This window comes from Lacerta agilis, chromosome 11, assembly GCF_009819535.1.
Source record: "Lacerta agilis isolate rLacAgi1 chromosome 11, rLacAgi1.pri, whole genome shotgun sequence".
Classification (NCBI taxonomy): domain Eukaryota; kingdom Metazoa; phylum Chordata; class Lepidosauria; order Squamata; family Lacertidae; genus Lacerta; species Lacerta agilis.
The window spans coordinates 22,813,128-22,838,762 of NC_046322.1; the positions used below are offsets into that span (position 1 = coordinate 22,813,128).

The 25,635-nt window shown below is 44.2% G+C and overlaps 1 protein-coding gene across 4 annotated transcripts in view; it reads left to right on the top strand.

Moving 5' to 3' along the window:
* RAB3C (RAB3C, member RAS oncogene family) overlaps positions 1 to 25,635 on the top strand; it is a 103,505-nt gene that overhangs the window by 71,838 nt on the left and 6,032 nt on the right. For all 4 annotated transcript variants that reach the window (XM_033164407.1, XM_033164406.1, XM_033164408.1 and 1 more), the window contains exon 4: positions 25,120 to 25,244. In XM_033164407.1, the coding sequence (XP_033020298.1) occupies positions 25,120 to 25,244 (125 nt within the window). The remainder of the gene's footprint in view (positions 1 to 25,119; positions 25,245 to 25,635) is intronic.

The window sequence follows — 25,635 nt, forward strand, 5'->3', positions numbered from 1 at the left end:
GAAGCTTATCGAGCATTTTCCAATTAGCAGCATTTTCTAACACGTTGCTGACGAGCATTTCCTGCTTTACAGCAGTGTTTAACTCTCATTTTTAAAAGAAAAAACAGTAAGGAAAGGTGAATAAAAAGGGAGAACTTTGGGGAATGAGGAATTATTTAGCTTTAGACAAGCAATAATTTGTAAGAGAGATGAAGGGGCTTGAAAGAACCATTGGCGTTGCCCATGGTGTGTGCGGACATTTCTCTTATTCCACAATCGTCTCTAATAAGACAGAGTTGGCAGGTTTTTGAAGCACTGCAAAACCATTTTGCGTGGAGATGACAGTGGGACAAAAATCATGTCAGTATATCATGGCTACTGATGGATATATCATCCGTCCCGCCTTCAACTCCAACTGTTCATCTCTAACTTAGATCTCATCAAATATCACTAAGCTGCCCTCCGGATGCTGCAAACCCAGTCACACAATCCGGGTGAGTCACTGCCAGGTCTGAAAGAATAGCCTGGCAAGAGCATTGTTACAAGGAGAAAACTGACTTCCCAAAGGAAAGGGGAGGGAAAACGTTGGCTTTTATATGGATGGGTCACATGCTTGTGTAAAAATAGGTATTCTCAACAGACCAAAATCAATTCTATTCATTTCTTGATTGTGGTATTCTTATTTCCCCGTGTATCTAAATGGAGTTTGTTGGTTTGTTAGGAATGCTTGATGGGTTAGAAAAAGATAAAAATACATACTGGTATCTCTGAGATTCATAGTCCTCATCCACCTTAAGACTCAAGACCTTTAGACTTTAGCTTAGAGTATGGGACACATCTCTCTCTTTAATCACATGTCCTCCTCCTGTCAGGAGCCCAGGCTGCCATCTTGACAACACAGCACAGAAGTCATAATTAGCTTGAAGATTTATTGCAAAACAATCAGCCTCGGACGCTCTATCAGAGCTTCCATACCTTACGATTCAGTTGACCCTTCTGGGGAGTTCTTCCTGCTTCTGCAGAAAATCCTGAACCTATGACCCTGGTATCTGAAGAAGTGTGCATGCACACGAAAGCTCATACCAAGAACAAACTTAGTTGGTCTCTAAGGTACTACTGGAATGAATTTTTTTTATTTTTTATTTTGTTTTGGCTATGGCAGACCAACAGGGCTACCTACCTGTGACTATGACCCTTACGTTTCTGGTTTTGTTTCCTGTCTAATACCTTTCCCATACATCTACTCCTTGGGCTCACAGGATGAAACGCCTCCTCTTCTCTCCATCCCGCCCTCTGCTAGTGTCTTTCTGCATGCCTTTTAGTGTCCGGGGGAGGGGAAGTAGACAGCCGACTGCTCCCAGCTGTCTGAGAGAAATGCAAGCTTTCCTGCTGCTGGCTGCTTCCTAACTCATGCTGTGCCTCTCTACTTGGGGCAGATGACACCTCCTTTGCATGGACACTTTCTCTTTCTTTGGGTTATTTCCTGTTTCCTACTCTCCCTTCAGTCTCTCTCCTTCTTTTAAGCAAATATGAATGGGCCCAGGTCATAAAGATTCAACCAGAATCTAAAATAAAAAAGAAAGAAGATGGTGCTGGTGCAGGGAACCAATCAGATCTGCACATACCCCAGTTTCAGGTCATGATCCAGTCCTGCTCTTGAAGAGAGATATCCATGCAAAACTTCATCTTAGGATGTTTCCAGCCTGAGCTCCGAAATGGAGCTGCCCAGGATGCCTCTGGTTCCTGAAATTTTTCTTTACCTTGACCTCACCCTACTTTGTCGCATAATACTGTACCTCACTTTGTTTGCCCAAACCTGAACTCCTACCTTGGGTGAGAACCCTGTATTGCTGAGGCCATTGCTCAGGGCAGTTGGCCTGGGGTTCAGGGTCTCCTCAGTCCGCACCACTGTCTGCTTACCCTCTGGATCTGGATCTAGGTTATTTCTGGGACTCAGGGTCTTGGGTCTTTAATATTTGCATATTTGTAACTGCTTATTTGGGTGTCACTGTGGGTTAAACCACGGAGCCTAGGGCTTGCCCATCAGAAGGTCGGTGGGTCGAATCCCCGGGACAGGGTGAGCTCCTGTTGCTCGGTCCCTGCTCCTGCCAACCTAGCAGTTCGAAAGAAGAAGAAGAAGAGGAGTTTGGATTTGATATCCCGCTTTTCACTACCCGAAGGAGTCTCAAAGCGGCTAACATTCTCCTTTCCCTTCCTCCCCCACAACAAACACTCTGTGAGGTGAGTGGGGCTGAGAGACTTCAGAGAAGTGTGACTAGCCCAAGGTCACCCAGCAGCTGCATGTGGAGGAGTGTAGACGCGAACCCGGTTCCCCAGATTACGAGTCTACCACTCTTAACCACTACACCACACGTCAAAGTGGTACCGCTCCGGCGGGAAGGTAAATGGCATTTTTGTGCACTGCTCTGGTTCACCAGAAGCAGTTTAGTCATGCTGGCCACATGACCCGGAAGCTGTATGCCGGCTCCCTTGGCCAATAAAGCGAGATGAGTGCCGCAACCCCAGAGTCGTTCGCAACTGGACCTAATGGTCAGGGGTCCCTTTACCTTTAACTTAACTGCTTATTTACAGAGAACAAGATAGCAAACTTCCACACTTTTGTCTGCATGCATTTCTCACTTCAAAGCAATCTGAGTAATTAAGACAGTAAGGGGAAGGAAGGAAAAATAAATGAAAAAGCCCCGCGAAAGTGCCACCTTAAATCTTTGTAAGTCTGCAGCATGCGTGTGGGGGTTTGAAATAGGCCAACATCCTGCATATCGTTATTTGATGAAAGATTCCAAGCCTGTTTCCAAGGTAACCAATCTCATCTTTTAGAAACCCCTGCCTTGGTTCCACCTGTTTTCACTTAAGGCCTCCTTTCCCAACCTCTTGGAAACGTTTCACCTTTAAAAAAGAGAAATAAATAGAACAATTTACATTTCTAACTTTGCTTGTCCTGTTCCAAGAGAAAAGTAAACATGAGGTAGTTAATATTTAAACCGTTAAATGCAGCTGCCACAGTGCAGCGTTCTCACAGGCCATTGTTGGCGATGATGACTAGCACTTAAACAAATTGCTCTTCTAGGAAAGGTAGATTAATGCTGGCTGTATTCCTGTCTACTCTCTGGCTTACAATGGCTTCCTTTGTTCTACTTTTCTGTGGCTGGAGGAGAAAGCAGTAGCATTTCAGGAGGAATAATGAGGTTATATCAATAAAGGATGAATGGTATTCAATACCACAGGTTAGTGGTACATGTTTAAGCTTCCTCCCCACCCCAAACATTGAAGTTAGTTTTCTGTGACTCCACTAACAGATGGAGAATCTGTGGACCTCCAGACATTGACCTCCAACAGCCCCACCCAGCATGACCAGTCATCAGGGATAATGGGTGTTCATTAATTTATTATTACATTTATACACCTCTTTTCCTCCAAGAAGCTCAATGTGGCATCTATTATTCTTCCTATCCCCATTTGTTTGACAATGGAATGGTCTCCCTCAGGAGGCTATGGATTCTCCTTCCTTGGAGGTTTTTAAAGCAGAAGTTGGATGGCCATCGGTTCATGGATGCTTTGGCTGAGATTCCTGCATTGCAGGCTGTTGGACTAGAGGACTCTTGAGAATCCCTTTCCAACTCTATGATTTTATCCTCACAACAGCTCTGTGAGGTAGGTTAGTCTGAGAGGTAGTGACTGGCCCAAGGTCACCCAGGAAGCTTCACGGCTGAGTGGGGATTTGGACGTGGGTCTCCCAGGTCCTAGTCCAGTACTCTAACCACTACACCACACTGGCTCTCTTTGTAGGCCAGCAACATCTGGAAGGCCACAGGTTCCCCATCCCAGCTTTAAAGTAAGGTGAGGCAATATGTGGTCCACCAGTCGGGTCCCACCCACCAAGGGTTTTCTCCCCACCTCCAAAAAGGTTGGAGCCTGGGACCATATCAGCTGTGGATAGGGAAGTCTTGGCAAACTGGTAGGGCCCATGGACCCCTGTTTTTGATGTAAATAAGGTGTTTGGTATTCTTATTATTTTCCTCTCTTCTAATCATTATTTCTATGGTGTCATTAGGTATTGTGGTCATGAGCCACTTAAGGCTTTCTAGGTCAAAGCCAGCACCTGAATTTGGCCAGGGCAAGATTGGCACTATAGCTCAAATCACCGTGCCCCTATGAACAACCTGGCCACTGAATTCTGCACCAGCTGAAGTTTCCCAAACTGTCTTCTGAGGCAGCCCTTCTGAGGTATAACACGTTGTTGTAATCCAACACAGAACTTTGAGGTGTTTTCTTTTATAAATTGTGTATAAATTCTATGAGATAGAAGATAATCAGTGAATGAAATGGCATCTGAAGGAAGTGTAGTGACCCCTTTGAAAGGATTGGCCCCAGGATGGTGTTGAAGGGGAGCACCACATGGAATTCCCTTGTCTTTTGTCATTACAGCAATACCTTTCACCTGCTGCACTTTGTATATTAGGTGACCTCTAGGACCCAGAGCTGGGGAAGCATGGCCACCCCAATCCTGACATATACAGCTCAGTTTATGAGATAAGAACAAGTCAGTTCACACTCCTGACAGTGATCTGCACCACTGGGAACATTTATTGCCTTAATTCATTACTGCCTAGCAACTGAAAATATTGATGGGGTTTTGCTACATTTGGCATCTTCCTGTGACACTTTGCCTCTCACCTCATAACAGCATAGGTTTTTTAAATATATAAAACACCCTTTAATTACTGCTTCTTAAAGGCCTGTGTGAATTATGTTACCCATCTGATTTTTTTAGAAATGGAAAGTAAACTTGACTTTATCAAGGTTGCGTTTTTCAGGAAACAATCTAATCTGAGATCTCTGCTCTTGTTGTTATTTTACGCAGAGTGTTTTTGTCTCCCCCCTTGAAGATGTAGCATAATGCCGACTGCTTTAGAACATAGCAAGCGTGAACATAAAAGACCAAGATTAACCATCCTTTCTTTCATTTCGTGTTTCCTTTTCAAAACCAAGGACATTAAGCCTTTCATCTCCTTGGGAGTCTGGCTCTCGTGGTTTTATTTTGCCTCAAACATGTCATGAACTCCTAAGGCATAATCTGTCTCATTATTCCAAACAAGAATATATTTTTTTGCACATAAATATTAACTAATGTAGATGCAACTATATCCAGACCCCTAGTGGGGCATTGCTAACCCAATTTGGTTTGAGAAGGGAAAATAATGCTCAAATAGTATGTGTACATTCAGTGTAAGCACAATTAAAAAAAAAAAAACCCAACCATCCCAGCCTGCTCTGACCCATCCTTAACTATGTATTTATTTGTACTGTGTGCTTTCAATCACTGCCATGCCTCCCTGTCAGGGACTAGCTGGCTGGATGATGAGAACCAGCCAGGGAACCCCCAAGGGCAGGCATAGGCAAACTCAGCCCTCCAGATGTTTTGAGACTACAATTCCAATCATCCCTGACCACTGGTCCTGTTAGCTAGGGAGTTGTAGTCCCAAAATATCTGGAGGGCCAAGTTTGCCTATGCCTGCCCAAGGGAGATCCCAGTGGTAGAAGGTTTAAGGCCCAGGGATTGGTGGTAGGACACTAAGGAGCATCAGAGGGGGAAGCTTGGGAAGGTATGCTAGATGCTGAAGGGACAAGAGGGTTTAGTGAGCAGGAGGAACCTGTGGCAGGGAGCAGTTCAGACTCCCAAGGATGAAGCAAAGGAAGGGAGTCAAGAGACTGTTGAAGAATCCAGGGAGTCTCCCTCTCCTGCTGCAACAAGCTCCTCTCCTCCCCGCCCCCTGATCTACAAGAATGCACAGAATAAGAGAGCAGAACAGAGAACAGAGGTGTGCAGACACAGTTGGAGCCTGCTTGAGAAACATATAGAGGAGGAGGAGCCTTAGAAGGGGTGAAAGGCAGGCACCTTCAGTCCTGGCAACTGTTTTATAGGGGCAAGACCTACTGGGAAGTGTTGTTGAGTTGCATGCCATTTCCTAGAACAAAGAGTTAGTTTCACTGACAACTGCCTCTGCCTCTTTGAGCTGACCTGCATCTGACTCCCACCTTGACAGTACCGCATTTGCTGGTTTTGCAAGCTGGGCAATGTGGTTGCCCCAGAGCAACAAGTGCAGTGTTTGGGAGTCAGAAACAGCCACCATTACCAGCCATACGAATGGTTTATAGAGAAATTAAGCAGAGGTTGAGGCTCCTGGGGATCATTTGAAAAGGGCAGAGGTGTGTGTGTGGGGGGAATATCTCTGTGTATGGCAAAAATAATTCCAAACATTGTAAACAACAGAGGTTGCTCCCAAACACACTCTTTTCTCTAGAACTGCCACCCTTTGTTCACTCTCTGTTTACAGAAAATCCAAACATCCTTGGTAAGAAATAGTCTTTATCCAGTGTTTTCTGGGGTGTCTTCCTGTGTTTTTTTCAGACCTGATTTTTGCCCCCCCCCCCAGCAATATAATGCAAATAAAATAAAATGCAGCCTACCAAGTGTCAAAGGGCAAAATCTGTTAAAGCTATTCAGGGCTCCTATGCCTTTAATTAAAAGTTTCCTGCTAGCAGTTCCTTACTGTTTTATTGCTTCTGGTTGATTGAGGTTGGGTATTATTGCCTTAATGGCAGTTTCCGCTATTTAATTTACAGTTTCCTTCTAATTTTTATTTTTATTTCCCTTTTCACCTTTTAATAGTGAAGCAGTACTATTTCACAATAAAGATTAAAAGAAAGGGAAACAGATGGTGAAGCAATTGAGAGAACTAATTCAAGGGACAGTTAAGGAGCCATTCATCCGTCTAGAGGGTTGCCAAAATTAGGAAGACCCAGATTCCTCACTGAGCCTTGAATCATCTTTCTGGGTGATTTTTGGGCTCTTGGCATGTTTGTTTGAACTCCTTCCAGGAAAAGCAGGATATAAATGTAATAAATAAATTCACCACCAGGATATACAGACAGAAAACATTTAACATTGAGAAGACTGTTGTTGAATGAGGTCAATTTATGGCTAAACATTATAGAAGGGCACTGTTGAGGAAAACAGTGCTCAGAGTATCAATCCCCATAGGTCAGGGCATCAGGCACCCCAAAAGTCTGAATAATATCTAAAGAGGCTTCCTGTGGTTATATAGCAGTGGTTGGGAACTTCAGGTCCAGGGACAGCTCTCCAGACCTCTCTGTCCAATCCTCAGGAGCTCCCCTCATTGACCATGCTCCACAAGCTCCTTGACTGCTTTTGCCTGGCTGAAATGTGTCCTTGAAAGGCAGTAATGCCCCCTTGCTTGCCTGGATAGAGAAAGGCAGAGTAGTGTGTGTGATGGGCTTGAATGTAGCCTACAGACTACCGCATGGCTGCAATGTAGCCCACTCTAAAAAAAATAAAAAAACCAGAAATCATATCTGTTGCCCCACCCACTTTTGCCTCTGGCCCCGCCCACCACTGCCATGTGGTCTCCAGGTCTCCAGAAGGTTCCCCATAGGGGAATGCATCCATTGGCATGAAAAAAGTCCCACATCCCTGTAATACAGTCATACCTCGTGTTGCGTCCACTTCATGTTGCGTCTTTTCGCGTTAAGTCCCGCGGCAACCCAGAAGTACCAGAACAGGTTGCTTCCAGGTTTTGCCGCTTGCGCATGTGCAGAAATGCTAAAACGCGCTTTGCGCATGCACAGAAGCACCAAATCACACCGTGCTCATGCTCAGACCCAGCACTTCGAGTTACGGGCATTTCACGTTATGGACGGGCCTCTGGAATGGATCCCGTCTGTAACACGAGGTACCACTGTATAGCAAAGGTTTAGAACTGACCATATCACAAGGCTAATGTATTTTTACACATGTTTGGGAGCGGACAACCTGCTTTCCAAGGGGATGAATATAAAAGGGGAGCTGATTAGTGGTTATGTGCTAAATTTTCTCTCTGATGCTTTATGTTAGCAAGCCTTGCCTTGCTGTATTTTTTTGGCACTGAGCATCACTTCTTAAAAAGCAACAAGCCAACAGCAACACACAATGATGCCCTTAAACTGATTTTCCACATTGGTAGCATGTGCAGAGCAAAGTATAATATCGATTCCTCCTCTCTCTCTCTCTCTCTCTCTCTCTCTCTCTCTCAGCCATAACAAAAGAAGAGCAATGTGAATAAAAAGATTAATGTTATATTAAACACCATTTCCTTTCGCTGCATGACAGCTTTGTAGCGAAAGTCATTGTTTTATTTCCAGTAGTACCTGGTCTGTCCAGAGAGTAGGCGGCTGAGAGGCTTCGGACTTCACCGAGGTGCAAAAAACAAGCTGTTCGTTTTAATCTGCACACTTAATTCACCCTGCTTTGCATGCTGCTCCACGCTATCCTCTCCTTGCCATATAAGGATTCTGTGGCATCTTCCCGCAGCCTCCTCTGAAAACAGCCAAAGATGGCTTTGTTGCATATTCCATCTCTGTGCTGTAGGCCTCACTCCTCCCCGGCTTGCAGCATGCCAGCTGCTTCCCTTCATGTGCATCTCCCTTCAGGTAAGTTATATTCAGGTTCTCTCTGCATATCTCCGGAGGATTCTCTTTATTTAATGTGCCTGTGGTTACTGATGGAGGGGGTGGGGTGGGTTTTGCCTCCCTAGGTGAAGGAAGGAAGTGAATCAGCTGAGTTCTGCTTTGCTTGTATATTTTAAAATATAGATAGATATATAACAGGGACAAATGTCTTTTCCTTAAAAGTGTGTGTGAAAGAAAATGCTGCTTGAATTTCTGCTTCAGCGTGCATCGTAGGTGAATCCTAAGGCGAATTCTTGGTGTGGTTTTTCAGACGTCTACGATAACACTCAGGATTATGTGAATTCATGGGAATATAGAAACTATGCTATACCCGGCATCTGCAGTATAAAAGGAGATCTATACCTTTGTTGCAGTTTCCATGAGCATTTCTGCTGTGGAGGGCTCAGTGTGTGGGTTCATGCATGCTTGTGCATTGTGTGTAGGTAGACAGCATAACATGCAATCTTTCAATGGCACCTTTTGTGTTACTTTCACCCGAGTATGCTATTGCTCTGTTTTCATGCCTTTACCTTATCCTTTCAAAGTAGCCATGGACTAGGGCCACCCAGAGTGGCTGGGGAGACCCGGCCAGATGGGCGGGGTATAAATAAAAAATTATTATTATTATTATTATTATTATTATTATTATTATTATTATTATTATATGTATTTGTACGAATGGAAACAAATACAGCTACTGTAGATGCTTCAAGAAAGAAGCTGTGCTGTACTGCTCATGCTCATGTTAATAACAGGAGCACAGAATACTGCTTTCTCTCCCCACCACACCACCAGCTTATGCTAAATGATGTGGAGACAGCACAGGATTGCCTCATTGGCTCTGCTTTAAGGTTGCCAGGCCTGCTAAGTTTCAAACACCCAAATTTGGGGTGGGGTGGGGTGGGCAGGGCAGAGCCTGGGCGAGCAAGGGAGGAACAGGGGGCTGAGCTTCCTGGCCTCACCCATGCCTTTAAAAACAAGAGAGGAAGGAGATTGCAAGTCTCTCCTTATTGCAAAGTCCATTTGTTTTGCATATGTCTTGACAGGGGGAGGGGTGTATCTGCACTGTACATTTAAAGTGTAGTATCATACCACTTTAAACAGTCATGGCTTCTCCCAAAGACTATTGGGAACTGTAGTTTGTTTAGGGTGCTGAGAGTTCTTAGGAGACCCCTTCCCCCCCTCTCACAGAGCTACAATTCCCAGAATTCTTGACAAGAGGGATTTGATGATTAAACCACTATTAAACCCTGTTAGTTGGATACCATCCTAAATCTTTAACAATCTGGATGTGTTCCATGTGGACAGTTTATCTGCTTTCTTCCTGGGGCCTCTACTATTCATTTCTGGCCCTTGAGATTCCACCATTGCAGGAGGTTAGACTAAATGACCCTCAGGGTCTCTTCCAACTATACTCTACGCACAACCTTAAAACCTACCCAAATAATTGCATGCCCTTAATGGAAATGCCTTCTATTGTTTCTTCGCTTTTAAATTATAGGCCACCTTCTTGAGTCAAAGCCTTCCAAGGTAGCTTCCAACTTAGGAATCCACAGTGTAAAATCAATAACAAATTTAAAACCATAACATGCCATAATGTTGCCATTTGCTTCTTACACAGAAGTTCTCACACTCTAGTGGCTAAGCAAACTACATTCTGCTTGTGCTTACCAAACTGTGTGATATTACCCTTAAAGAAAGTAACTTGTAGTTCATTTGGGTCCTGGCAAGAATTATATGAACATTCAATACGAATCAAATTACTTGAGAGAAAAGCCTTCATAAAACCTAATATACTCTGTTTAGGGAAGTTTTTAATGTTTGATGTTTTATTGTGCTTTTAATTCTGTTGGGAACCGCCTAGAGTGGCTGGAGAAACCCAGCCAGATTGGCGGGTATAAATTACTACTACTACTACTACTACTACTACTACTACTACTACTCTGGTTGAAAACACTTTACTTTAGGTCAGGTAATTGCATTGAATTTCGAAAAATTATTTCCCTTATATGTTCATCTTGTGTTAGCAAGCTATATTAACAATACTAACTAAAGAAGCTTCCTTCCTCTTGAGCTCTGTAAAGATATTTCGTTTTTTTGATTGGTGTAGTGCAGGGGTCCCCAAACTAAGGCCCGGGGGCCGGATGCGGCCCAATCGCCTTTTCAGTCTGGCCCACGGATGGTCCAGGAATCAGCGTGTTTTTACATGAGTAGAATGTGTCCTTTTATTTAAAATGCATCTCTGGGTTATTTGTGTGGGCCTGCCTGGTGTTTTTACATGAGTAGAATGTGTGCTTTTATTTAAAATGTATCTCTGGGTTATTTGTGGGGCATAGGAATTTGTTCATTATTTTTTTTTCAAAATATAGCCCGGCCCCCCCACAAGGTCTGAGGGACAGTGGACCAGCCCCCTGCTGAAAAAGTTTGCTGACCCCTGGTGTAGTGCTTTGGTGATTGATGGCCTTTCCAAAGGGAGAGGGAAGGTATTGTCCAGCAGGGGAGGCTGCCCCCACCTCTTTATTTTTTTGTATGTTTTATACTGTACTCTGTTGCTGTTGTCAAAAGAGGGTGAGAGGCTTTTGCCGTGGATGCTTGTGGACAACGATTCACGCCTCACAGGGTAGAGCGTGCAGTTGAAAGGTGTAAAGTTGCTCATAAGCTGCAGAGCAAGAGCCTGCTGGCACAGAGTGGGACCCTCTTTGGCTTAGAGATGGGGAGGGAGTGGACTGCCGGGGCAACAGAGGGGCCCAGCTGAGCCCTCTACTGCTCTGGTAACCCACGAAACTCAAAGGCGGCATCTGATTGGCTGAGCTCCCTACCAGACTCTAGCCCTGGAAAAAAGGATTGAAATTTAAAAGGTAGGCACTTCACTGTTGCCTCGTATGTCAGCATAGCATTGCTCTTCTAGTGTGGGCCAGTGCTACTTGCTTCTGCCTTGGGGGGGTGGGGGCTGGGATTTAGGCCCCTAACCTGTGCCCTGCACTCTGCCCTAGATGCCACCACTAACTCCAAGACGTGTAGCAGAACAAAATATCTCAGGAAAAAAGGAATCCAATTGGAGGAAAGAGTATCTTTGAAGAGAGCTGAAGGGCTGAAACAGGAGTACGGCAACATTTAGTTGCAGCTCCTACTGATTTCTCCCCCCCACACACACACACACTTTACTAAACCGCTATGTGCCATTTACAAATAGGCCCTTGATGCAACTTCCTGCAGAGCAAATACATCGATTGATATGGAAATGCAATGGAACCATCTTGTTTCCTATTATTAATTATTAATCTGCCACCCCTGCTTTTGATGTTTGCCTATTCATGCAGTTATCAAAGCAAGATGGCCTTTGAGATCAAGCAAACACTTTTGGGGGTATTTTTAAAATTATTTTTTATTGTTTCGCTCCCACTGTCTTTTGAGTACCACACTGACTCATCGATATCACATGTGCAATTAATGTAATTACGGTTTGGCAAATCTCATTATGGGCTCCTGAAAAATAATGGCACAATGTGAGGGGTCAGTCATTCAGCCTTTTGGACTTCATTTGTCATTATCAGACTTCACAATCAGGACTGCCAATTAAGCATACAAGGCAGCATTTGGTGAGGGAGGGTGTCTCTTTAAAAAACGGCTGCCTGGTTCCCAGTGAAGCCTGGTACAGCAGTGTATATCTTTATACATATTGGGGGTCAATAAGGCTAAGAAGAAGAAATCCTCACAAACAAACAAGTGTTAAGCTTGAATCACGGAAAGGAAGTGCCCAATGCAACATTTCTGTCCTTGAATCAAATATCCTGTATTGTTTTTAGCTCTCTCGGGCTGCAGTCCTAAATACACTATGTATTTATTGCATTTATATTCCACTTTTCCACCAAGGAGCTCGTAGTGGCTTTCATGGGTCTCCCAAACCACAACCCTGTGAGGTAGGTTAGGCTGAGAGACAGTGATCGGCCCTAGGTCACCCAGTGAGTTTCATGGCTCAGCAGGGATTTGAACCCAGCTCTCTCCCAGGTCCAACTCCAGCACTCTTACCACTAAGTAGTGAGAGAGTCCGGTTGGATTTGGGGAAATTTACTTCTGAGTAAAAAATGCAGATAGGATTGTGCTGTAAATCAAATAATGCTGATCTACTCTTCTTGCACACATTGCATAGGCAATAGGTGTACCTTTCCCTCTTTATCTGTTTGTTTTGTAACACAAAAAACTTTAATAAAAACTATTATTATTATTATTTTACATTGCATAGTCACCAGTTGTCCCTGTTTACCAGAGATAGTTGTGATTTTCTGGTCCTCTTGGTGTATAGGTGTAATAAATACACCAGCATGTTCCTGTTCTAACCTGCCAAGTGTCAAAGAGCATAAAATCTAGTGTTCAAATCGAGGGTGGGGGGCGGCATAGGGCAGAACCCTTCTTTCACATTTTCAGGAGGCTGGAGGATGAATTTGAGGGATGGAATAACATGCACTGACTCTTCCTTGGACTGCATTCAGCTGGCACCTGTCATCTATGATTCCACTGTATTACCCCCCCATTTCGCAAAAAGAAAGTGATCTGGAATAATGCTGCACTGTGACGTGAAGTGTCATTCCAAGGGGCGTTTGGAAAAGTTGGACCTCCCAGCTCAGTGCCGACTGGAGGAGCATCAGCAAGTGTGTGCCCTACACTCCTTTCCCAATTGCCCCCCGTCACAGCATGTCAGTGGTGCTGTGAGATTGTGTTTTTACACAGTGCACCAGGAGAGCAACTGATGCCCAGGATAACGATAGCAAAGAAAGGAGCGTGGTGTAGTGGTTAGAGTAGGGAACTGGGTTTAGCTAGTGGTCCACATCCTTAGCTCCTCAGCCATGTGTGGGCCAACTTTGAGTGGTGGACAGGTTGAGGAAAGTTGCTTGGGAGTCAGTTGGAAAAGGGAAAAGACACCTGGGCAAATGATTAATGCATGTTTAATGTACACATGGGTCTTGATTTGGCCCCAAGAGAAGAAGACAGCAGTTCCTGAAGGAATACAGGAAATATCATAGGAACTTGGGAAGCTGCATTAAACTGAGTCAGACCATTGGTTCATTATAGTTCAGTAATGTTTGTACTAACTGGCAGCAGCTCTCCGGGATTCTCTACTTGCAGAGGTGGCAAATGAGTATTTTTACTTTATTATTTTTCAAAGTCGTTTCTCTGCTACCTTTTCACATCAAGGGTGCATCCAGATTTACTGAGCATTCACTCTGGTTTGTTTGTGGGGAGGTTAGATGATGTTGAGCCCAAAGTGAGTATTAACTCACACTTTCCCCTGCATTTTCCTGTCACTTCCCCAGTCACAAAAAAAGTTTGATCTTTTGGGGAAGTGAGTTCATTGCACAACCTGAATTTGCAGATCTGTGATTGAACAGCAGCTTTACAAATGCAGGGTTTCCAGTTGCACTAGGGAAGATGTTAGAGGGACAACCTACAACTCATTCTTTGCTTTTGGGAACACACCTGGAAATGTGAAATTAAAGGAGTTTTGTTTATACACAGATCAATAAAAACTGAACTGAAAGCATAAGAAACAAAGTAATCAAATAGCACAACAAGAAATTATTGTTTAGTTGCAAATGGTCCTTCATGAACATTATGGTAGGTTTCCCCTGCCCCCCAATACCTCTTTTCTCCTTTAAAACCCTAATCTTTGGTGATGGGTCATGCTGTGCATTTGTACTGGAAACCTTGAAGGCTCATAATTTAATGGCAGGTATCTCTACAGGGAGAAGATTAAAATGTACAGACTTCTTCTAACCACGAGCCATTAAATCACTTTTCACAGTTGGGCATAGCAAGCAGCATTGTGTGCGACATATGAACTCTCAATTAACATGCATTTTTGTTATACCCCATGGTGGCAAATGTGTTTAAATGAGGCTATTCATATGTCACCCTCCTTTGGCCCTTATGCTACCAGGCAGCATAACCTAAAGGTGTAAAGTTGCAATTAGTTACATGGTAGGAAAGTCCTATTGACTTCAATGGAGCTGGTGGGTGTGGAATAAAGAAGGGGGAGAAATTCAGTTCGCATTTAAAGGTGCAACTGCCTAATTCATCCTTTCTTGAACAATACATGAGCAAAAATCACAACCATCCTTTGAAATTTGCAATTGTCTGAATTTTGCAATGTGGTTCTCCAGCCAAGTGATGTGGACAGGAATTCATATAGCATGATAAAGGATGTATAAAATGCATATATTAGTGAAAATAACATTAACAGTGTGTTAGGTACGGGGAAACTGCTTTGCAAAAATATGTATATTAGATAAAATGCATACAGTTGTGCATATTGGGAGAAATTCAATGATAAATCTTCACAAGGACTTTTTCCTATTTAATGCAACCTAATGTGAAGAACTGAATTTAAGATTGGAAAAATGAGGAAACTCTCCCAAGAGAGAAAACATACATGCAAGCTTGGCAGCAAGAACAGGAGGCCCAGGGCACAACACTCTGTCCCCCCCCTCCTTGAGCTAAATAAAAACTTAAATTCTGAATAAAGTAACTTTAACTACAAAAACCACCATGCAGGTTGAATCCAGCAGGGACGTGAGGACTTTCTTGTTTTTTGTACAGTCTGTCACAATTATGGAACGAAGAAAGCGGATAAAGAAAAGTTTTTGTCTCATAACACTAGAACTTGCGTACATCTAATGAAGCTTAACGTTGGAAGATTCAGGACCGGTTTTTTAAGAAGTAATTCTTCATGCAGCATATAGTTAAACTGCGGGATTCGCACCCACAGGAGGCAGGGACGGCCATCAATTTGGATGGCTTTAAAAGAGGATCAGTAGAGGATAAGGCTATCAGTAGCTTCTAGCCATGATGCTCTGCCTCTATGGTTGGAGGCAATGATGCTTCTGAACTCCAGATGCTGGAAACCTCTGGAGAGGAGAGTGCTCTTGTGCTCAGGTCCTGCTTGCAGGTTTCCTACAGGCATCTGGTTGGCTACTGTGAGGCATTGGCCTGATCCAGCAGGCTCTTCTTATGTTCATAAAAGTGGGCAATGTTCTCTGGAAAGAGAGATTGATTGCTAAACCACCCTAGCCATAGTCCTTTAAATGTATAGTGCAGATGTGACTTTTATCTCCTGTAGGACTGCTGTTTAAAAGAAAACAAAAGGAAGCCTGCATTCAGTGGAATCACACACTTCATGCAATGTGTAGTTTGACTCACAATTACATGCCTATCAACCCCCCAAGGTAAACTAGTGAAGATATTCCATATGGTAAATGTGGGGCTTAGGCTAAGGATACATGGATACACACAACTGCATTTACAGGTTGATGAGAATGAGCTAGAAGAGGGAGGAAATGACTGTTACAAAGATTTTGAGGGTGCTTGATAACTATAACAACAGGATCTGTGTACTTAAAGCATAGTGCTGTGCCAATACCTGTTCTCAGTGTGCTACATTAATTGAACACTCCCAACAGTAATAGTCGGCTTTACCACACTAGCTTGAGCACACATTTTATTGTGATAATGGAGTGCAATTAACGCATAGAAGTGCGTTAATTTGTCACGAAACCTCCACGACGGTGACATCCTTTCCCTTTAAACTTTTAAAACTGCTTTTTGAGGCACTAAATTAAAATCTCTGTGAAATGAGAGGTTAGCAGCTAGGTTCACGTTCTCATGATAATGTGTTCTTGAAACCAAGAAATGGGAGCTTAGTCAGCTAGCTGACTGCCATCCCACGATGAGGAAATTTTTACCTCCATTTCACCCCAGATTTTTCAGGCTCAAAGCAGTCGTGACACACAGTCACTTGCATTCCCCCACCCAATTATTCTTTCCACCCAGGTGTGGGGAATGTTTTGTAGCCCAGTGGCTGCCTCTCTCATGTGCATCCTTCCAGGGTCCAAATACCAGCTGTTGGTAGGGCCAGAGCAATGGATGTGAATTGTACCCACGTACAGTAGCTTACTGCAGGGACACGGGTGGTGCTGTGGTCTAAACCACAGAGCCTAGGGCTTGCCGATCTGAAGGTCGGTGGTTCGAATCCCTGTGACGGGGTGAGCTCCCGTTGTTCGGTCCCAGCTCCTGCCCACCTAGCAGTTTGAAACCATGTCAAAGTGCAAGTAGATAAATAGGTACCACTCCAGCGGGAAGGTAAACGGCATTTCCGTGCACTGCTCTGGTTCACCAGAAGCAGCTTAGTCATGCTGGCCACATGACCCGGAAGCTGTCTGCGGACAAACGCCGTCTTCCTTGGCCTATAGAGCGAGATGAGCGCCGCAACCCCAGATTCGTCCTCGACTGGACCTAATGGTCAGGGGTACCTTTACCTTTACCTTTACAGTAGCTTACATTCCAACCACATGACCTTTCTGCATACAAACACACACATGGACACACCCCTCCATCCTCCTTTCAGGGAAGCAGAAGGTGTTATTGGAGGTCAAGGCCACATTGCCGCCAGACCAAAAAAAAAAACACTAAAGGAGGGTTTCTAATTTATCTATTTCCAGAACAAGTATGCATGCTAACTGGTTGCTGCAACAGTTAAAACCGTTTTTTTCTATCTGGGAGCATAATCCAAAATTGGTGTGCCCACTTGTTTGTTGCATTTCAAGGTTTATACCTGCTTAAGGAGGCTACTGTGTGCGGCAAGGTTGTTTGTAGAGCTTGAAATTGCCTTTGCGGTGAAAAATGTTGATTGTCACAAATAAAAAAAGCCCTCCCTTGTTACTGATATTCCAGGTTAACCAGAGCAACTGGCATGCCCCCCCCCCCCAGTTAGCTCACTCAATAACGGCTGAAAACTGCCGGTCAAGTTTCAGTCCCTGGAGCAGCGGAAATCATGGGCCAGCGCCGTCTCATCCATTTGGGCTGGTGGCGCGGCGCACCAGGGCCGCTGGCATACCGGGCACCCCCTCCCCAACCCGACCCCACGGGCAGGCGGGTGCTCACGCGCCAGCGGCGCAGCCCCGTCTTCGAGTGCAGCGAGCGGGGGGGAGTAGCGCAGCCCCGCCGGCGGCCTCCCCCCCCACAGGCGGCCGGGTGCTTGCGCCGCCAGCGCTCTCCCCCGGATGCATGGGGGCGCCGGAAGGATCGAGCCCACCGGCATACCGGCCGCCCCCCTCCCCAACCCGCCCCCGCCCCCATGCCGGTCCCGGGCGGGCTGAGAGCTGGCCGCCCTCGCCTCCCGTCCCGGGAGCACTGGAAGGGTGCGCAGAGCCCCGCGCCGCTCCAGCGCCACGCCCCTCATCCCTTGCTTGCCCACCCCCCTCCCGAGGGGCAGCAAGCGCGAGAGGGAGGCAGCGGAGAGGCAGTACACCGGGGGCGCCGGAGGGATCACTGCACCACGGCGGCCGATCTCCTTAAGACGGCCCTGTCATGGGCATAGTCTACAGACAGCCAGGCACGCCTTCAGATTTCCTTAAGTAGCAGAAGTTGGCATAACGGAACAGAGGCTTGTATGAACGTTTTAAACAAGCATCTTTATTAAACAAAACAGCAGGACAAAACCTGAGGTAAAAGCATAGACGTTTTCAGAAGCACACACACCGGCAGTTAACTCCAACTGACAGCCTAAGTCACATACATGTCCAGCACTTAAGGTGGAATGGAAGAATTACAACATCCCCTTCTAACAACAACAACAAAAAAGGATGTACTTGGGTTTTCCAGGGGGAAAAAATTGTATTCTGTCCTTGCTAGCAGCTGCCTGCTCTTTTTTCATATCCCGTTCTTCTTCTTCTTCCCCACACCTGACTTTAAGGAAAGAGTGATCAGAAGGCTTACTACCTGCAAATTTGTAGCTGTTTCTGCAGCGTCCATCCTCACTCCACAGTTCACATGAGAAACGACTTGACATGTCTTCCATGATTCATGGGACTGGGAAGTGGCTTGAAATCCCACTTAAAGGATGGCATTTTAGAATGGAATGGGGTGAATCATTAGGAGTTAGCAGCAATGGCAGGAAACAGCACTCTAGTTAATTGCCTGGTCCTGCCTTGATCTAGCACACCGAGAGTACAGCATGTTCCCAGAAATGTGTGGAGTAAAAGAGGATGCATGAACTTGCCCCCACCCGCAAGAACGTGGTCTGTAGGGGGGACTTTACCTAAAGTGCATGTGATTTGCAAGACGTCCATCTCTTAAACAGCAACATCCAGATGCTTAAATGCATCCCTTTAGAATATATTGGCCTATAGATACTGTATATCTATATAAAAACGCACACATGCACGCACACAGATCTGTTCTCCATAAAATGTACTCTCAGACTCTCAACAGATCTGTTAATGGGGGAGTGTGTTCATCTGGCAAGAGTTCTGTATCTGACTTAGTATAAACATGACTAATCTGAAACAGGAGCAGCCTTGATTTAATTTCCTTGGAACATCATGCTGGGGGGGGGGGGGAAGCACAGACAGACAGAAATTGGCAGTTTCCAAAGGAAAAGAGAAAAGGGAAAGGCATGGGCTGAAGTTTACCGCAACAGCAATGGAGATTGATTTTGACTTTAGATGTTCTCCTCTTAGTGCAGAGCATTTGCACTTTAAGGAAGGCAGGGAGAAATAAACAGTTCAGAGGCTATAGAGGCACCAGGTATGAACACACCATACATTTACAGCACATGCTTCCCCTGCCCAATAATCTCAGTAACTGTGGTGTGTAAAGGGTGCTGGGAATATTTGCTCCGTGTGGGTAAACTCCCTGGATTTATTTTATTTATATTTTATTTATTGCATTTATATACCACCCTACACCCACAGTTCTCAGGGCGGTTCACAGAATAAAATCAAAATATAAAACCACAAAATGCGTAATCAAAATAAAAACAACAACAACCCAGTAAGCCACACACACACACACACCCTTTGGAGGAAGCGGTGTGCTTTTAATGCATGGTGTGTACACAGCCATTGCTGATACAGAGAGAACAGAAAGATATTGTGAGGTTAGTGTTGGGTTTATTTTTGCCATTATCTTGGAGTACGTTTGCAACTAGTCGAATCCTGAGATTTTGGTGCACTTTTTAAAATTACAATTTTAGAACTCAGGGTGGTTGAGTAAAAAGCTTAAGAGCATTGTAGTAATGGGTTTTGTGAGCTCATATGAATACAGCTTCCAGCAGCCAAAAGCTTCACTTCTGGGAATGCTCTCCCCCTTTTAGGATGACGTTCATAGATTCAGATGGAACTTTCTAGTCTTCTCTACTTGGCAAACCACCAGTTTTAATGTTAAGGAGATCCAGTTTGGGTTTGATGGGTTCCAGTGCACCACAGCATGCAGCTGTTCCAGTCCCGGTTTTACACAAAACTCATGGGACTAGGCCCTGAAGCAGCTGAGGACTGTAGATGTTCGGTGGGCTTTTGTCATGACTAATGTGTGTTTGTTCTAAATAGAGTGTTTTTTTGTCACCATTTTTCAGTAACTCTTGCACCATTCTTCTTGGCTACATCCTGGGAAAGCCAGCTGCATTTCTTTGGGGAAGGGCCACAGCTCCGTGGTAGAGCAACTGTTTTGGGGGCAAAAGGTCCCAGGTTCAAGCCCTGGCATCTCCAGGTAGGGCTGGTAATGTCCCGAGCCTGAAACCATGGAAAGCTGCTGCCAATCAGTGTAGACAGCACTGAGCTAGATGGACCAATGGGCTGTGATTTGAAAGAAGGCAGTTCCCTATGTTTTTCATTTAGAACCACCCCTTCTCTTTTAACATTTTCCTATTGAGGGTGAGGTGGAGATGAGAAATCCGAATCTTGTTGGTTTTTTCTTTAGTTGAAGCATTTCCCCCTCACACTCCAGCCCAACATGTTTTACAGGGTGACAAGAGACAGGGGTGGCGCTGTAGTCTAAACCACTGAGCCTCTTGAGCTTGCCAATTGGAAGGTCAGTGGTTCGAATCCCCACAACGGAGTGAGCTCCCGTTGCTCTGTATCAACTTCTGCCAACCTAGCAGTTCGAAAGCACGCCAGTGCAAGTAGATAAATTGGTATCGCTGCAGCGGGAAGGTAAATGGCATTTCCATGCGCTCTGGTTTCCGTCACAGTGTCCCATTGTGCCACAAGCGGTTTAGTCATGCTGGCCACATGACCCGGAAAGATGTCTGTGGACAAACCCCGGCTCCCTCGGCCTGAAAGCGAGATGACTTTACCTTCCAGGGGTCCTTTACCTTTTTTTTTTTTAACAGGGTAACAAAGATCAATAGTAAGACAGTCCCTGCCCTCAGGTTTGTAATGTAGAAAAGGTGGCATGAGAAAGGGGGGGGGGGAGAGAATGGGAGTGAAGGCAGAAAAAAAGAAAACTCAGGCACTTAGTTACATAGTACATATTCCTTCTGCATGACCACCTGGAATAGAAACAGTTTAAGGAGAGGAGGAGACGAAAGTTGCTGGCGTCTCAGTTGATAGAGCAGCCCTTCTCTCCCTCTGCTGCCCTCTGATGGAATGGCTGCTGACTGGTAAGGGGGAGGAAAAGCCAACGAAGTAGCCCTGCTTCCCTTATTTATTTGTTTATGAAAGTATTTCATATCATATCATAGAAAATCAGGGCAGTGTACAATGTGAAAACACAGAGCGCCTTCTAAAAAAAAAATTAAAGATACAGATAAATCATTCAGGCTACTAATTGTAAAAATAAAAATTTAATGTTTAAAGTTTTAAAGTGGTATCTGTTTTTTTGAGAACGCAATCCCCTTTGGTCTAGCCCAGTGTTTCCCAAACTTGGGTCTCCAACTGTTTTCCAACTACAATTCCCATTATCCCTGACCGCTGGTCCTGCTAACGAGGGATGGTGGGAGTTGTAGGCCGGAAACAGCTGGACCCAAGTTTGGGAAACACTGGTCTAGTGTGATCTTTGGCAGATCAACAGCTGAATTATGAGCCTGTCTAGAATCATCTTCTCCCTTCCCATGGCAAGCCGAGAAGGGTAAAGGGCTTCACTTGCACCCTGTTGGTGGTCTGATTGTGTTCTGACATACATTTTTTAGACCGTTCCAGGTGGTCAAGCAGATAGACTGTGTAACTAAGAATTGGTGCCTGAGTTTTCTTTTTTTCCTGCAAGGGGGATCAACCTTAGAGAGACGAAAGCTGTGAAAAGGCAGAGCTGTTGTTCTCAGCAGATTGATGACAGCACTCTGCTTGACCTGTCCTGGGTCAATAGAATCCTGCCCTGTAAATCTTGCAGAAGATGGAAGCACAGAACAATGCAGGCTTCCATTTCCCTTCTCGGCAGACATCTTGGAGGGCTGTGGAACACCTTCTCTGCACCAACTAATGCAGTAATATTGTTCAGCTCCTGCATTCTACACTCCAGTTAGTACTGGCTATATCTGCAGCAATATAATCTTCAGACAGCCACAGCCTCCTGTTTAAGACTTTGTGGTTCAACTGTGCGGAAGCCAAATATGCCCTATCCAGGATAAAATGCTTTAATACTTTGCTTGAGATTCTCTCTTTCTCGCTGGCAGAGAGAAGGTAGGGAGGGCAATGGAATTTGAAACAAACAAACAACATTTCTTGGGAAAGAATTAGGGTGATTTGATCAATGGCATCTGCATCAAAACAACAGTGCCTCTTGCAAAGGAGGATATTTGAGAATTCCCAACTCATCCTCACTGACGACAATTGTCACATAAGGAATTTGAGCATCTCAGAGACTTGCCTGAAGACGTCATCAACCCACAGAGAAGTAAGCATTCCTGTGCTATATATTGCAAGCTAACTCAGATTTATCGAGTAAGCGAAACACATCTTTGTCATTGGGGAAACATCCGTGCAAATGCTCTTCCTCTGATTTACATGGGGAAAGTTGATCTGCATGCTTTTCTCTGAGAGCCAGTGTGGTGTAGTGGCTAATTGCAGTAGACTCGTAATCTGGGGAACCGGGTTCGCGTCTCCACTCCTCCACATGCAGCTGCTGGGTGACCTTGGGCTAGTCACTCTTCTTTGAAGTCTCTCAGCCCCACTCACCTCACAGAGTGTTTGTTGTGGGGGAGGAAGGGAAAGGAGAATGTTAGCCACTTTGAGACTCCTTCGGGTAGTGATAAAGCGGGATATCAAATCCAAACTCCTCCTCCTCCTCCTCCTCCTCTTCTTCTTCTTCTTCTTCTTCTTCGTCTTCTTCTTCTTCTTCTTCGTGTTAAGCCCTATTCATTTGTGTCCCTTGCCCCATGGTTTTAAGCTGAGAAGAAAAAACCCGTGTGAAAGCTGGCTATTACAGAGAAATTGCTGAAGTCTCAAGGGGGAGAAGCAGGCAAAGTCACCCACAGTTGTACTGAGAAGCCAACTCCCATCAGGTTTCTCTCCTACACCTGGTAGCAACCATTCCATCTGGCTATAGGAGAGGAAGAGAAGGGAAGCTTTCTTGATCCATCAACTTTTCCTGCTTGGCAGAGGGTTGGACTGGATGGCCTTTGTGGTCTCTTCCAACTCTATGATTCTATGATTCTATGAACTTCCCCCTCTTTCTGCAGTTCCTTAAAAAAATTTTTTAAATATCTTCTGCATATCCAAATTCATTTAATTTGCTCATTTAATTATCTACTTTAAATATATACTCTTATAAAACTGCAGGTTATTACAATAATCCTGCTAATGTTTTCAATTTATCTGTAAATATTCAATAAATGATTTCCATTCTTTTATAAAAAGTTTGTTATCTTGATTTCTTTTTCTTCTGGTAAGTTCTGCCATTTCTTCATATTCCATAAGTTTTTGTATCCATTCTTCCTTTACTGGGACTTCTGTTTCTTTCCACTTTGGGGCAAGTAGCATTCTTGCTGCTGTAATAGCATACATAAATAATTTTTTATACAATTTAGGTAGTTCTGCCCCTATAATTCCCAAAAGAAAAGCTTCGGGGGTTGTTGTTGTTTTTTATAAAAGCTATATCATTGTATATCATTTCTGGAGATGTTTGTTTGTTTGTTTGTTTGTTTTCTATACCAATTCTTCCAAGGATCACAAGGCAGTTTACAACTGAGAAGAGATTCATTGCGCCATCTCACTTTTTCTTTCCTGTTTTCTGCGTTAATCTGCAAATACCTTAATCTGCACCACAAATCTTACTGAAATACAAACGTTATTTCTCCTCAAAATATGTTTGTTAAAATGTATTTTGGTCATTTTTAAAATTATTTTCTCGCCAAGAACTGTGTCGGAACATTCAGGAAGAGCAAAAGCCATTGGATAACTAACAGAGCAGTTCTAGGCATGTTTACTTGGAAGAAAGTCCCATTGCATCCAGTGAGATTTATTCCCTAATGAGCGTGTATAGGATTGCGTCTTACATTTCAATCCACACATTAGTCCCGAAGATACAGATCAGGCCATTCCTACTGGAATTCGCAAAGATTTAATTTCTCAAGGATCCCTTCTTAAAAGTTGGGGATGAGAAGCAAGGATGTTTGATTTTGGCTACACATTGTAGTAATATAACTTTAATAAAATTGTAATTTTAAAAAAAAGTTGGGAAGGGGGAGGGGAATTAGAATGCATGCATCTCCCTAAAGCTATATGTGCACATGTGAGAGACAGAAGAACTTTGATAACAGAAGCATTTTTCTTATTGCAAAGTAACCATTCCCCATAAGGTAGAAAAATCATAATTCTTCCTCTAGTTTTTTACATTTTAAAACAGCTTCCATTTGTTAATGAAATATAGTTATGTCAATGGGCCCTGACTAACAGCTGATCAAAAAAGGAAATCTTTTTGAGACGCTAATGGGCTGGCATGGTAAGAAGTCTGAGTTACTGCCATTTGCAAGGTTGCCATGGTAACTGGCGCATCTTTTATGAAAGCCGTTTATCATATTCTGATAAACTACACATTCCTAAAGAACTCAGCATGCTTCCCTCTGCTTCCCCCCCAAAAAAAACCCACATCTCTGTGGCCCTGGACTTCAAAAGCACTGGTGCTTTCTTCCTTTCCCTATAATATTAATGAAATTCCAATCTCTGTGTCTTATCTTAGGGCTTAGCCACACTTACCTTTTGCTCTGCTTTTTCCAGGCAGAGGCCTGCACTTTAATGCTCCATGTCCAAGCACTTTTTATTTTTTTTTTATTTTGCCCTGAGCTTTCCCCGCTCTTTAAAGCTGAATCGGAGCAAATGTCAATTCGGGTTTCCCGTGGATTAGTGTTTGCTCTGATTGAGCTCTAAAGAGCAGGTTTTCATGGAGAAAGCTCCGGAGCAACAGACATGAAGCTTTAAATCTTGGAGCGTGCCTGGAAAGAGCAGAGGAAAGGTACGTGTGGATCAACCTTTAGTCATGCGACCATGCTGGAGGGCAACCTGCATGAAGCAGACATTTTAGCGGCTGCTTTTATAAAGAAGAAAAATGGGGAGTGCAATCTAATATCCGGTTGAATGTACAAATAGAAATGCGAAGCCAAAAATATTACTTCATGATCCACATTACTGTATAAATTGGTTGCTGTAATACAAATCCCTTGACTGAATTAAAAGAACAAACACCCAACCCAACACTGCTGTTTAATTATATGCAAAAACCTGCTCTCTTGAGGCAAGCCAGCTCATCCTGCCTACAGGTAGAGCCAGTCTAATTACCTTGTTCTTTTGACTGATCTCTCTTTCTTTCTTTCTTTCTTTCTTTCTTTCTTTCTTTCTCTCTCTCTCTCCTAAGGTCAACCCAAATAAAAACTTATTCCTGGGATAATGCCCAGGTTATTTTGGTCGGTAATAAATGCGACATGGAAGAAGAACGGGTAATCTCCACCGACAGAGGGAAACATTTAGCAGAACAACTTGGTAAGAAGAGAATTTATATATACCGGTATATATAAAAAGAACTTGGGCTCCATCTGCACCGTACTTTTAAAGCAGTTGTCTGACCACTTGAAACCGCCATGGCTTCCCCTAAAGAATCCAGGGAGCTGTGGTTTGTTAAGGATGCTGAGAGATCTTGAGAGACCACCATTTCTCTCACAGAGCTGCAGAGAGGGACTGATTATTAAGCCACTCTGGGAATTGCAGCTCTTTGAGGGAAGCAGGGGTTTCCTAACAAAGTGCACTTCCCAGAATTCTTTGGAGGAAGCTATGGCGGTTTAAAGTGGCCTGGCACTTATTTAAATGTAGAGTGCAGATGGGGCCTTTGTTATTTGTTGTGGTCCATTCCATCTGTTTGCATGCCACATTTGCC